At 37.8% G+C, this 13362-nt stretch overlaps 2 protein-coding genes across 3 annotated transcripts; one reads left to right on the top strand and one right to left on the bottom strand.

Moving 5' to 3' along the window:
* Positions 1–212: 212 nt before the first annotated feature.
* LOC144543615 (alpha/beta-Hydrolases superfamily protein) lies at positions 213–3729 on the top strand. Of its 2 annotated transcripts, XM_078291942.1 has the most exons (6): positions 213–451; positions 630–1459; positions 1945–2003; positions 2102–2230; positions 2478–2613; positions 3132–3729. In XM_078291942.1, exons 2-6 carry the CDS (start codon positions 755–757, stop codon positions 3477–3479), a joined length of 1377 nt encoding a protein of 458 aa, XP_078148068.1. In that variant the 5' UTR covers positions 213–451; positions 630–754; the 3' UTR covers positions 3480–3729. The 2 variants fall into 2 exon arrangements, with proteins under 2 accessions (XP_078148068.1, XP_078148067.1); XM_078291941.1 differs by having other exon boundaries at positions 213–1459.
* Positions 3730–7469: 3740 nt separating this feature from the next.
* On the bottom strand, positions 7470–13362 carry LOC144576252 (ATP-dependent zinc metalloprotease FTSH 7, chloroplastic-like). Its single transcript, XM_078326564.1, has 13 exons — positions 12269–13362; positions 11369–11434; positions 11143–11277; positions 10997–11062; positions 10592–10777; positions 10399–10485; positions 10192–10305; positions 9941–10065; positions 9720–9828; positions 8749–8874; positions 8137–8457; positions 7920–8043; positions 7470–7803 (listed from the first exon to the last, which is right to left on the bottom strand). Exons 1-13 carry the CDS (start codon positions 13139–13141, stop codon positions 7673–7675), a joined length of 2463 nt encoding a protein of 820 aa, XP_078182690.1. The 5' UTR covers positions 13142–13362; the 3' UTR covers positions 7470–7672.

The following is a 13362-nucleotide window of genomic DNA, read 5'->3' as shown; positions in this document are numbered from 1 at the left end:
AAAAGAGAAGATCTGCAACACGTGACCTGCTACATGATATTTAGATAGAACTATCCACACAGGATCATAATTCTGAATCTCCAAAAAGGAACAAAGAAATATTGTACACACTGGTATTTCGCAAGTCGAAATGTTCTACACTCTAATCATGGCATCCAGGCTAGATTTCTCTCCCGCTGATTAGTCCCTTCTTCTTTGACTCCTCAATCCCCTCCCATTATCAAAATCCCCATTTTGTCGCTATATATATTTCTTGCTTCTCGCTTCTTCTCCATTTTAACCCGCCTCTTTCACAATAAGCTCCCAAATAGCAAAAAGCAACCAATTCTCTGCTGGATTTGAGATTTCAGGTCCAATCTTCGCGGAGTATACAAAAGTTCCCTTTTTTTTTTTTTTCTCCCCGCTAACTATTACTAATGTTTCGTGAAGCTCGGATCTTTTCATCTATCCCGTGAGTTGTATTTCCTATCATTTTCTTTGAATTTAATTTTGTTGAGCATTTTGTATGTCCCCTTCCATCCTCTTCGTTTCATTCCATCTGGATACCAGGAGAAATTAGTATTTTTTGCTATCTATGATTAAACTTCTCATTTTGAAAGTTTAATTCTTCTATTTGTATCTTAAATTAGCTCCCACGCACTATTTAAAGTCAAAGCTCTCTCCCCCAACTCCCTCAATTTTCCCCACACAAACGGAAAACATTAATAAATAAAGAGTAGAATATACAGAGAGAAATCTTCTCTTCGCGGAAATCATGTCGCTGGCATGTGGCATCCCATTGCTGGAGTGCGTCTACTGCCTTGCATGTGCTCGTTGGGCCTGGAAACGTTGCCTGCACAGCGGGTCCCACGACTCTGACACGTGGGGGCTTGCCTCTCCTGAAGAGTTTGAACCAGTCCCACGCATGTGCCGCTTCATCATGGCCAATTATGAGCTTGACATATCCAACCCTCAATTCGCACCACCTGGCGGGTACCAGATGGACCCGAACAACATCATAACCCGCAAAAGCTACAAGGACACTAAAGGCCGTGTCACACCGTACCTGATTTATCTAGATCATGAACATTCTGACATAGTATTGGCTTTGAGAGGGTTGAATTTAGCAATAGAAGGGGAATATGCAGTTTTAATGGATAACCGATTAGGAAAGAGAAAATTTGATGGTGGCTACGTGCATAACGGGCTCTTGAGGGCTGCAGGTTGGGTTTTGGATAGGGAGTGTGATATTTTGAAAGACTTGATTCAGAAGTACCCGAGTTATAATTTGACTTTTGCGGGCCACTCACTTGGGTCAGGCATAGCAGCCATGTTGGCTATAGTTGTGGTGCTCAATAGGGGTAAATTGGGAAATGTGGACCGAAAACGGATTAGGTGTTATGCATTGGCACCTGCCCGGTGTATGTCGCTGAATTTGGCTGTTCGGTATGCTGATGTCATCAATTCGGTTGTGCTTCAGGTGAGATGAATCTGCATGGCTAGAATGGTGAGGGTTTTATGTTTCTGTAATGTACGGTATGGTGTGTGGCATGGTCAAGTGCAAAAGGCGTACAGTCTGGTAAACAGATGTGTGATACTGGAGTGTACTTATGCAGTGCTGTTGGTCCCAAATAGGTGCTGGTCTGGTACCACAAAGATGGTGTGGAAAAAATAAACATGTAATATTACAATATGGCCCAGTAGTGGTTTGTACCAGTATGTTTTAATAAACAGGTATGGGTCAGACCAAATACACAGCCTGTATGTACTGTTTGATATATTATACTAACTAGGATATTTTGTGTGCTGCTGTCAGCAATTCTGCGTGCCTCACTGAAATGGAATTTTCATTGCTGGTGATGCCATCAGGAGTACAAGTGTTGTTTGTTCTGTGTGATGCTTGTGATACCCATTTTCGATTTGTTTTTACTATTTAATTTATTTTCTTTTGTCTTGTTTTGTTAGGACGACTTTTTACCACGTACAGCTACTCCACTGGAAGACATATTCAAGTCCATCCTTTGGTAAGCATCTTTCGTTTGACCTTGCCTTAGTATCTACTTTTCTCTTTTCTTCCAAAAAAAATGTTATATTATATCTAATGCACTTCTTTTTGGTTTAGTTTACCATGTTTGTTATGCTTGAGATGTTTAAGAGACACATGCATACCAGAAGACGTCTTGTTGAGGGACCCAAGGCGGCTCTATGCTCCTGGCCGCGTTTATCACATAGTAGAGAGAAAACTATTTAGGTATCATTATATTTACCTATGGTATGTTTAGATTTGAACTGAAAAATTCTTCCTGTGATATCATGCTAACCGAGTTGTAAAAGCTTGAGCTTGCAAAAAGGATGCTTTTGTTATTTAGACTTGGTAGCACTACCAACTGGTTCTTCCTACTATTTATAATTATCTTATGCAAAGATTTAGTCGGATTTTATTTCTCTTTTATAAAATTCTTTCTGAGAGCTCACTGTCACCTCGATTTCTGGTGCAGATGTGGGAAGTACCCACCAGTAGTCAAAACAGCCGTACCAGTAGATGGTAGATTTGAGCACATAATTATGTCTTGTAATGCCACAAAAGATCATGCCATAATTTCCATCCAGAGAGAAGCACAACTTGCTTTAGATGTAAGTCATTTATCATGCATTTTTGTTTCATCTCATCGCACAATGTGCTGGTTAAGCCTGTGCCAGTATAGTATGGTACCTGATGCTGGTCTGGTGGCATTAAGAGCTTTTTCTTGTTATTAAAGCTTCTGTTGATCTTGTGAAAAGAAACAAAACATTGGGTATGGGTGCAGCATGTATTTTATTCCTAGTAGCAAAGGATTTGACTGATTCAAAACTAACATGCAAGGCTGCAATCCTAGTTTTCCTAGTAGCAAAGGATTTGACTGATACAAAACTTAAATGCAAGGCTGCAATCCTAGTTAGTAAAAATGCAAAGGAGGACTGCTTGTCCACAACCAATTGCCGTACCAGTAAAGACCCTCATTGTTTCGGATAGCCAGTTTGCACTCTTCTCATTTTCCATCATAATTTATCAAAATCCCATTCTTTTCTTCCATAAGGTTGGTACATGGATGTATAAGACCAGACTTTTACAGTATCTGTTGATGCTAATGGTTTGATTTTCTGGTGCGCAGTTGATGTTAGATAGAGAACCAGTTATGAGTATACCAACAAAACAAAAAATGGAGAGGCAAGAAACCCTAAGAAGGGAACATGTAGAGGAGCACAAGGCTGCTCTTAGGAGAGCTGTCACTCTTTCTGTACCTGATTCAGAGGCCCTGTCAGAGTATGGAACTTTTGACGATAGTTCAAATGATGGTAGTCATCACGAACAGTCAAATTCAAGTTTTCGTTCAAATTCTTCTGAATCTTCGAGAAACCGGCAAAGAATAAGCTGGGCTGAATTGATTGATAGGATTTTTGAGAAAGATGAATCAGGACACATGGTTGTTCGCAAATCCCTCTCCCAGAATAACTCCTGATGTAGATAATTCTCGTTATAATTTTTATCTATTTTTTATTGGTCATTGAATTTATTAATTTTGCTGTTGTGTGTTGCCTCAAATTATGGGATAGGGAACCTTCAGTTTTTGTACCCTGATAAGTTTTTTAGTTTTGCAACAGAAGATTAGAAATTGTGCAGTGTGATTCTATCCAAAAAAAAAAATTCCCCCCTGTAAGGTATTATGATTGAGAAAAAGAATAATGAGAAAAGTGATTCTGCATTATGATTGAATCTCACTGTTGCTTGTATGGTAGTTTGTCTCTTACCATATTTACATCCAAAGTTTATCTGTTCGAATGGTAGTCCTGTTGTAGCACCGGGGCTTTGAAGCTTATTACAATGCAATAGTAATTTGTAGTTCTTTTGTTGTAATTCTTACAATAATGAAATATTATTTGGCAATCTGCAAGTCCCTTCAACCTTGTCAGAAAGGTAGGCAGGCGGCTTAGATTCAGTTCTTCCACAGTAGGAATTCTTGAGTTCACCGAGAAATATCGGGGAACCCAGCACACCCAACTTTGCAGCTTAATTTATATTATCAACATTATACTTGACTTAATAATGCAGTGATCCATTTGTTTGGTTCATGAAGGTTGAAAGATTCAATTATGGTCTTAAGGTTTGTATGAAGGTGCTAAGCAAAAGTGTTCAAGGTATTTTGAAGTCAAAGCAACTTTGTACTAAAATCTATTAACTTTTACAGCTTGTCCTCATTATTACGGTTGTTAGGATAATTTAGTCGTTTTATTTGACACTTCTGTTACTTCAAAGTAATATAGTTTATATATTACTGTAATTTCAATTGTCAAATGCCTGTTTAGCAATACAATCTAAACAATTTTCTGCATTCACAGAGGTTAGACAAACTCATGATGTTGTACGTGTAATCTGTATTTTTGCCAAGTAAAATTAAAGCAAATAAATATTAAATCACTTTAATGCATTGATGTTTGGTAGTACAGAAGTAGATGCAGTATTAAAAAAAGGGTTAATTTCTCATATGCCCCTCAACTTGTTTTGGTTTTCTTATTTACCCCTCTAGAGTTTAATATATTCTATATACCCTTCAACTCTTCAATATGTTTTTTGTTTCTCCTTGAGTGTAAAAATAAAATTAATCCTAATCAAATGATATTAAAAAATTATAAATCCTATTTGTTTTAAACAAAATGGACGAAAATGCCCTTAAAATTGAAGAACGCTTCTTCCGTTCTCTGTATCTCTGTTAAACTTCCCCATCACTCCACTTCCTTAATTCTCTTCCTGCTCATTCTCCTAATTGAATCTCAACTATTCAATGTTGAATCCACAGTACAAATCAAAGACGACACCAACAACTATGCACCTCTGATTCAGACTTTCTCGTACTCTTCTCCACTGCCGCCTTGATCCATTTGTAACTCTGCCACCTCCACCACTATGCGAGGACAAGTAGGGAGCATCAGTGCCGACACCTCCGGGTGTAATGTCATACTATCCGTCCTATACTTTGACGCCTCCATTTGATTCATAATTTATGTCGGCATCGCGTTCAGATCAGAGGAAGCCTCTCTCTGTCTTTCCATTTCCGTGTTTATTAGTTGTTTTGTTTTGTTCTCAAGAAGCTCTGCTCCCTTGTCTAGGTCGAGAGGTTGTTACATTCTTTCTCTTATTCTGTAGGTATACTTTGTATTTATTTTTATTTTTTTGTGAAAAAAATAGCAAGAGACTATATGTTTCGTTGCACACATATAACAAGGCTTACACCATATGTTCAAATCAGCAAAATCCAATTAAAATTCCCAAAAGAACTAGAAACGCCCTTGAGAGTCCAATGGATTTGGCTATTGTGTTGTACCTCCTCGTTGTTTTTCTCTTGCATCATTTGTTTGCCTTCCTTGAAAGACATATGAAGATGTAAGAAGGAAACTACTCAGCCTATGCCATGGTATACTTTGTATTAAAAATAAGTTTTATATTTTTTTTAATTTTACACAAGTAATGAGATGAGATGAGATGCAATGAGTGATTCATTAACAATAACCATTGTTACCGATGAGATGAGACAAAATCAAGCTGTTGAAATTTAATTTGCGTTTTAAATTACAATATTGAGATGAGATTAAAGTAATTACTACATTTAAGTTAAAATTATGATAAACCTGCTCCTATAACTAACTAGAGCAGCACTTTGAATATTTGATGTAGTGAAAGTTTTCATTCGTGTAGAGACAAATTCGTATGCAAAATTTTAATTAAAAAAATGGTTGCCGAGCAAAATAAACCACCTGTTCACTTCCCATCTCTTTGATCACCTTCGACAACCCCCACCTCTCCGACTTCACCCAAGTACTATGCCTTGCCACATAACCCAACCATCTTACGTTTCCCTCCATCCCACTGCTATTGAGTCGCTTCTCCTTCCAAATTCCGAGACCCCTGATCTGCTTAGTCTTTAAGCAAGAAACACTTCTCTACCAGATATAAGATGATTTCTTTGTGAACCGAAGGCGAAGGTGGCCTAATAGTGTCATTGATGGATAGAGAGAAGAGAAAGAAGCCTTCTTCAATTTTAGGGGTATTATCGTCTATTTCTTTTAAAACTAAAAGGAACTATATTTTTTTAATATTATTTGATTAGGATTATTTTCTTTTTTACATTTAGGAGAAATAAGAAAGGTGTAGAAGAGTTGGAGGGTATATAGAATATATTAAACTCTAGAGGGGTAAATAAGAAAGCCAAAATAAGTTGAGGGGCACATGAAAAATTAACCCTTAAAAAAAATCATATTGATCTATAATACTATATTAGCATGTGAAGTAGAGAGGGCAAAAGGTGTTAATAGTTAAGGAATTTGGTGATTTAATTTACTCTTGTGTTTTTAACTTTGTTCTACCTTAAATCACCTTAAACACTTCCGTTATGTGCATTAGCACTTTAGTCTTTAAATCACTTAAATCAGCACTAATCCACTTGCAAAACACCCCATTCCTGCCAGAAGGATGCAAATATGAAGTGTTCGTAATCTTCACCGAATTCTGTTATCAGAAAAATGCAAAATCTTCTTTTGAGAAAAAAAAAATGCAATATCCCGCCGATTCTGGTATCCAATCATCCATGCTTAAAATAAATCTAAGACAGCATTTATTATGCTGTTTGATGTCTTCGGCAGAGTTGTTTGCAGCAAAACTCCATTTCTCATATTGACAAATTTCACCTTTGAGATAGGATGGTAGCATAGTTAGCTAGAAAAAAGTTCAGGGACTGATTACTCAAAGGTCGAGAGTTCGAACTCTTCTCACGACTCAGCAGCCTTTGCAAAAAGCTTTAAAAAAAAAAAAAAAAAAAAAAAAATTTCACCCTTCACCATTCCATTCACATTTGTTTCTCTCAAAGAACTTAATTGCGAGTTTGCGACCGAGAGATATCCAAAGTAGAGGTTCATCCTGTTACGTTGAACTTAGCGAACAGAAACAGGACGATGCTGTCTATACTAAAATTTTGAACCTAGCAGACTAGAACGGGATGATACTCTCTCTAAAAGGAAGAAGAACAAACCTGTCAGTAATTTAATATGCATGTTCTGAATCCAAGTTCTTTAACCTTTCCTGGTGCATCCTGTTATTGTGTAACCGTAGGCTGTAGCCACGGCAAATTCATACTACAATTTGAAGGATACAGACCACCGTGACCATGCACAATGTAGATGCTGATTTTTCCTCGCAAGAAATTATGCCATGTAGTTCATTTGAAGTAAATTGCCTCAAATGGAATGCTTCTTTTTCAAAATGGTTGGGAACTTGCTTGGGTCAAAGAAATGTCAAAGCACACAAAAATAACTGTCCTCCCTTTTCTTTGGAGAGTCCTTCCCAAATCGCTGGCTTCATACAGCCAAGTTGTACAATCGCAGCCATAAGGTCATTAGTTAAGACTTCTCTCATACTAAAGTTTTCACTAAATATAAATAAAGAAAAATAACCACAGAAATAAGATTACAAAATGTTAGTTTTCTGACAGATAGGACAATTTCAAATGCTGCCTTCTATTTATTATAAGGCAGGTGTTGATATATACAGAACACAGACTAGTTCACTGATGTACCTTTTCTAAGCCCCTTACAATTGGGTTTCCTGAAATGTTAAAAAATAGCAGCTATTGAAATTATTTGCAGTATTTCGGAGGTGCTTCTATCATGAATTTGTTTCCATTTCCAGTTGAAGAACGTTCTCATGCTTGCCTCTTAAGAAGAATGCCAGCTCTGACGGAGCAACAACTAACTTTAGCCACTCTTGCAACTCCTCTCCTTCAACCTTCTCTTTGTCTGAATTTATAAAGACAATAAGATGATGTTCAATTAGGATGAAGAAGACAGCTGATTTAGTTTTAATAATTGTTCCAAATTTAAGACGGTTGAACTTTAGCACAGTTTTGAAATACCTTCCAAATAAGCACCAAGGCCCTCCAGAACAGTAGGATTGGCCTTTATCACAGAAAGAGCTACTTCAAGAGCTGATTGTAGCAATCCTTTGACCTCTCTCTGGACCATATCAACCAAATGACCCTGCATTTGACAGAATTTAATTTGTTTATAGATAGTTCAAAATGTACAAGCAGAAGCAACCATAAATAAATAAGATGAGAAATAAAAGTGTACCTGATCTTTTCCCCATCCAGCACCTCCCGAGTCATCAAGTCCCCCATTAGACAAAGTGGCGAGAGACAATGGGCCAATGTTTTCGCTGAGCCCATACTCGGCCACAGCTTTGTAGGCCATGTCGGTGGCCTTCCTTATGTCATCAAGTGCCCCAGTAGAGACACGGCCAGAATATGACACCTCCTCAGCTGCCCGACCCCCCAAAAGTGTCACCAACCGGCCACGCAACTCGTCTATAAATAGCAAGTATCTGTCCTCAGTTGTCGGAGGGGTGTAGGCGAACCCCAGTGCACCCCCTGACCTTGGTAATATGCTCAATTTCTGAAATCCGGTTTCTTATGATTCAGCAAATAATTAACAGGAAGCATCTGACAAATGTATTAAAGAAAAACAAATAGTTCTTCACAAGAAAAATGTATGAAAATCAATGCCTATTAATTATGTGTTGTAGTAATGCATTCAGATCAGTCAGGTCAGATCAGGTCAGCTAGAACTAGGATTGAAATTATATCATAAGAGTTTTGGTTTCTAGAATTGGTGCCTGATGCAACTATACAAGTAAAATAATCAAGATAAAGAACTAAAGTCAATGCATGTTTTTTAGAATAAGACCTCGACACGAGGCTGCCCTGGAAGCAGGTTAGCAACAGCTGTCCCAACAACTGCATGACCTGCCTCATGCCGTGCAACAACTCCTTTCTCGCTGCCTTTTAGTTTTGCATGCTTCTTCTCTATACCCTGGAAAAGAACATGCAGCTTAAAAAAGTGATGTTCATAAAATAGTTTGGCGACTTTGGGCATTTTACAGAAAGCATCTTACAGAAAGGATGACAAGGGAAAATATTAATTCAATTCTTTTTTTTGCTCCCCCTTTTGTCCACATTGCATGCTTGCCCAAAACCTTAGGTATAGCCTTGTGGGAACCAGGACTTACCCTTCTATTTATGCATGTATTTATTCTTTATTTTTTTTCCAATTTAAATATAATTTTTACATCAGTTACATCATTGGTTGTATATAAGCTATCATTTTATAGGATCAACAAAACATTGTTATTGTTTAAACTACGATAATGTACAAATCAAGAAATTAGACTGTTCAGTGTACCCTAACAAGAAATGAATTACATGGATTACCTCCACTCTTCAGTAGAAATGGGAAAAATAAATGCCTAAGGATCCATTATACCCTGCCAATTGCATGATTCTGCTTACATGTGTGTTATTTTATGACTTTTGGATTTTCTTCCCCACCAACCTTAAAAATTGAATCCCATTATACCCTGCCAATTGCATAATTCTGCTTATCTGTGTTATTTATGGCCTTTGGATTTTTTCCCACCAACCTTGAAAATCAAAAGAATGGTTTAAGACAAAAAATTGATTGATTTGCCACAGGGCTCACAGATGCTTACATTTGCACCACTGGCAAAAGTAGGTTTGTGCATATAGTGAGTGAGAAGTGAGAGCTAAAGCACAGAAATAGGTGCATCTCGTAACTATAACTAAGAAGGTGACCAACACCACTGAGACATCTGACAAGATCAGGATTTTAAAAGAGTACAAACAAAAGGTGGTACATACAGCTATGGATCGTTCAACTGCATTGATGAAATCAATCTTCTCCACAACTTCTTTACTATGTCTTCCAGCTAACAAAGCTGCCTCATTTACCAGATTAGCCAGATCTGCTCTGCACCATTTTTAATCCACAATTCATGAAGGAAGAAAATGTCAGTTAACTAACACCATAGTTTACTTGAACGTGAAGTCATGTAAAAGTCAAATATACATTTAGCTTTTACCCGGTAAAACCGGTAGTCATAGATGCAATCTCACTCAGATCGACATCCTCTGCAAGCGGCAGCTCTTTTCTGTTCACATGCACTTTTAGGATTGATTCCCTCCCATACTTCTCAGGTGCTTCCACCTGCCATTCAATTATTAATATTAATATCAGAATACTTTTAGGTAGACTACCAGCAAGCAACCGGTGTTGCAAACCGACTTGTGTGTAAATCAAACTCATCTTAGAATTCAATGCAGAATGACGTACCATAACAACACGATCAAATCTGCCTGGCCGGCGTAAGGCTGGATCTAGTACGTCTGCACGGTTAGTTGCTGCAAGTACTATAACAGCTGAGTTGCTATCAAATCCATCCATTTCCTAAATAAATAAATAATGGATTTATCTTCTATAAATTAAATATTAAATTTAGAGTAGTGTAGAAAGAAAGGAAGAAGCGAGTAAGTTTCCTACAGTAAGTAGCTGATTGAGTGTCTGCTCTCGCTCGTCATTGCTAACAATGCGGAATTTTCCATCTCGACTTTTTGCCACAGCATCAATCTAAACGCATCAAAGAAACAACACAAATTAGCGAAATATACAAAATTTCAGTAGTTAGCAAGTCAAGAGAAATATCAAACCAACAAAAAGAAAAGCAGCTTTTAACCTCATCAATGAAAATGATAGAAGGAGCCTCCCTTTTGGCCCTCGAAAACAAATCACGAACCCTTGAAGCACCCATACCAACATATAATTCGACAAATTCACTAGCTGAACAGCTTATAAAGGGAACATCTGCTTCCCCTGCCACTGCCTTTGCTAGAAGCGTTTTTCCTGTACCAGGCATACCCACCTATGGAAGAAACTTAAAATTAAAATTATGGAGCATCAAAGTTATATATGGCAAAAGGTAGCCATACAAACATTATTGTATAAAGAAGTCATCCCTATTACCAAATGCTTCAAATTAATAAAATTGCTTAGATAGATCACAACTGGTGGTGCCTTCATGTCTATAATTGTACCCATCTTACTACGTAGATAAAAAGTCCATAAATAAAACTAAGCTTACCAACAAAACGCCTCTAGGAGGGCGGGCACCAAGGCGAACATATTTCTCTGGGTTCCTTAAAAATTCCTAAGCAATATTACAAGAATAAATATTAATTCTTCCTCTATAAATAAAAGTTAGTTAATTATTTGGATGCCCTAACATACAACAATTTCTTCTAACTCTTCTTTTGCTTCATCTACCCCGGCCACATCAGCAAATGTGATCAAATCTGATTGTTCTGACACCTTTGAACCACCAGAACCTGAGTTCTTTCCTTTCCTCAATTGCCCTGTTGTATGCTGTAAATACAACCCAAAAAAGTACAAACAACAAACTGTCAGCGACATTCATGTTTTAGATATACAGATTATGAAAAGAGAATTTCCGCACCGATGAAAAGGATATGGGAAAGCGTTGAAGAAACCCGGCAATCAATACCACATAGAAAAGTCCAACCTGTGTGTAAATGAATGAAATTAGAAATAAGCACCAATGAGGCCCTACTTTCCACTAATTAGAAGACCATATGCAATTTTGTATAAGTATGGCATGCCAGGTAAATAAAGATTTCTTTTAGAACCATTTTGAAGTATTGGTGTAGTCCAATTTTTCTTATTTTAAAAATCGATTCCTGCTAATTAATGTTCTAGGAGCATCAGTTTTATTGAATGTCCTTAATTAGCCCTAACTCTTATTAGGTAAATAAAATTTGTATCCGCAGATATTACTAACAATTTTCTATTACTTAGGTTCCATAATAAATCATTGTACAAGTAACCAATTTGATATTTAAACCTGCAATTACTGCTAGTGAATTTAACAATGAAATATTGACATTTGTGAGGTTCAGAATTAGGTATTAATTAAAATGAATGCTCCGCACAAACAAAAAACTTTGGAGCTCGAGTATATCAACATGAAGTTCTCAACTTCTCATAGCTACCAATCACAGATTTCATGATGTATGGTATTAGCATAGTAAATACTGTACACTAGTTAAATTCAACAAGTATGATGAGCTACATAGTTTCTGATACTAATCAAATAGCTCAGAAGCTTAACTAACATTACTTCTGTAAATTTTATGATACACAAGTTACCAATTCCAAATAAGAAGGTAAAAATATACAGACCACAAGTCTGCCAGGACAAATATTTTGTTCTATTGATTTGAAGTTCATTTATAGAACTCCAGCATGCACCAATTCCCGCAAACAACAATTGCGGCACTGACATAAATAATGTAATAAAAGTACAAAAGTAAAGGAGAGAGAAAGCCCAAAAACCCACCAAAACAGAGTTCCAGAACCCCCCTGACCGTTTATCGGGTGACCCGAACTCCACTCTGTTGTCCAGCATCTTTTCATAAGGCGTCTTGATATCTACGGGTCGGGTTGTGGTGTACAGGATCCGCTTAGTTGGTGTTGCAGTCCTTATTGCTTCTTCCATCTCCTGTGATGGTCTAGTCGACTCACTTGTCGACTGTGAACCAAATCCAGATTGATCAGACTTCAACTTGAACATGATGTGCACCCCGTCCACCTCCACCTTTTGCACCTGATTGTCGTTTATCTTGCTGACAAATTCACTGTATGGCACACTAATAGTGGTAACGGGTTCTACACTCGGGAAGGAATTACCCAGTCGGAGCATCCGAAAAGCTAAAAAAGAAACCGCTAACTGTAAGAGGAGAAAGCCAACATCTTGATTTTCACCAATAGGTTTCCAGTCCCACCGGCTCCGATTCTCTTTCCACCACCAATTCTTCCATTTCTTCTCTTTTTTTGGAGGATTTGACGAAGGGGTATTTGATGCGGAGGCTGAATTTGAACTTTTTCCCGGTTTCTGAATCCCTTCACTATTATTTGAAGTAGTTTCTGTAGTGATATCGCTTGTCGAACTCTCACTATCTTGCTTGCGTGAACTGTTGGCATAAACTTTGGTCGATTTGTTGTTCGGGTTGGTGATAATCAAGTGTAACGGGTCGAACCGGGCATGGTGAACCGGGACGGAGTTAAATAATTTAGATTTACAACACAGAAGAACTGGATTAATTGAGCGGTCGCGCGAACAGCTGGGGAATCGGAGGGAGCGCGGTTTCGAGAGGGGATTGGAGGGGACGGGGCGGGGGTTGAACTGGAGAGAATCCATAGTAGAGTGCATTGGAGAGGTCGGAACCCTAGTCGGAGAGAAGCAGAAAAGCGCGAGTGTTAGCAACGGAGAACTTCGACGGTTGAATTTATATATGCAGGAGATACATAGATATATTGGATAAGAGAGAGAGAGGTAATTAGAAGAGAAGATGAAAGCGATTTGGTTGTTCGGGTTATTTGCTCGACCCGTTGTTTTTAGAGGGAATTGACGGGGCTGCCGGAGTATGAAGA

This window comes from Carex rostrata, chromosome 25, assembly GCF_964058835.1.
Source record: "Carex rostrata chromosome 25, lpCarRost1.2, whole genome shotgun sequence".
Taxonomy (NCBI): Eukaryota; Viridiplantae; Streptophyta; class Magnoliopsida; order Poales; family Cyperaceae; genus Carex; species Carex rostrata.
The sequence above is the reverse complement of the archived record's forward strand: the minus strand, read 5'-3'. Positions and strand labels throughout refer to the sequence as shown.

Bases quoted from the DNA above. Each gene is read 5' to 3' on its own strand.
- LOC144576252 (XM_078326564.1), bottom strand. From the start codon at position 13,141: ATGCACTCTACTATGGATTCTCTCCAGTTCAACCCCCGCCCCGTCCCC. The intron at 11,063-11,142 runs GTATGTTAGGGC...AATATTGCTTAG, and splicing joins AAGAGTTAGAAGAAATTGTT to GAATTTTTAAGGAACCCAGA. The intron at 9,829-9,940 runs GTAAAAGCTAAA...AAAATGGTGCAG, and splicing joins ATGACTACCGGTTTTACCGG to AGCAGATCTGGCTAATCTGG.
- LOC144543615 (XM_078291942.1), top strand. From the start codon at position 755: ATGTCGCTGGCATGTGGCATCCCATTGCTGGAGTGCGTCTACTGCCTT. The intron at 2,004-2,101 runs GTAAGCATCTTT...TTTTTGGTTTAG, and splicing joins ATATTCAAGTCCATCCTTTG to TTTACCATGTTTGTTATGCT. The intron at 2,614-3,131 runs GTAAGTCATTTA...TCTGGTGCGCAG, and splicing joins AAGCACAACTTGCTTTAGAT to TTGATGTTAGATAGAGAACC.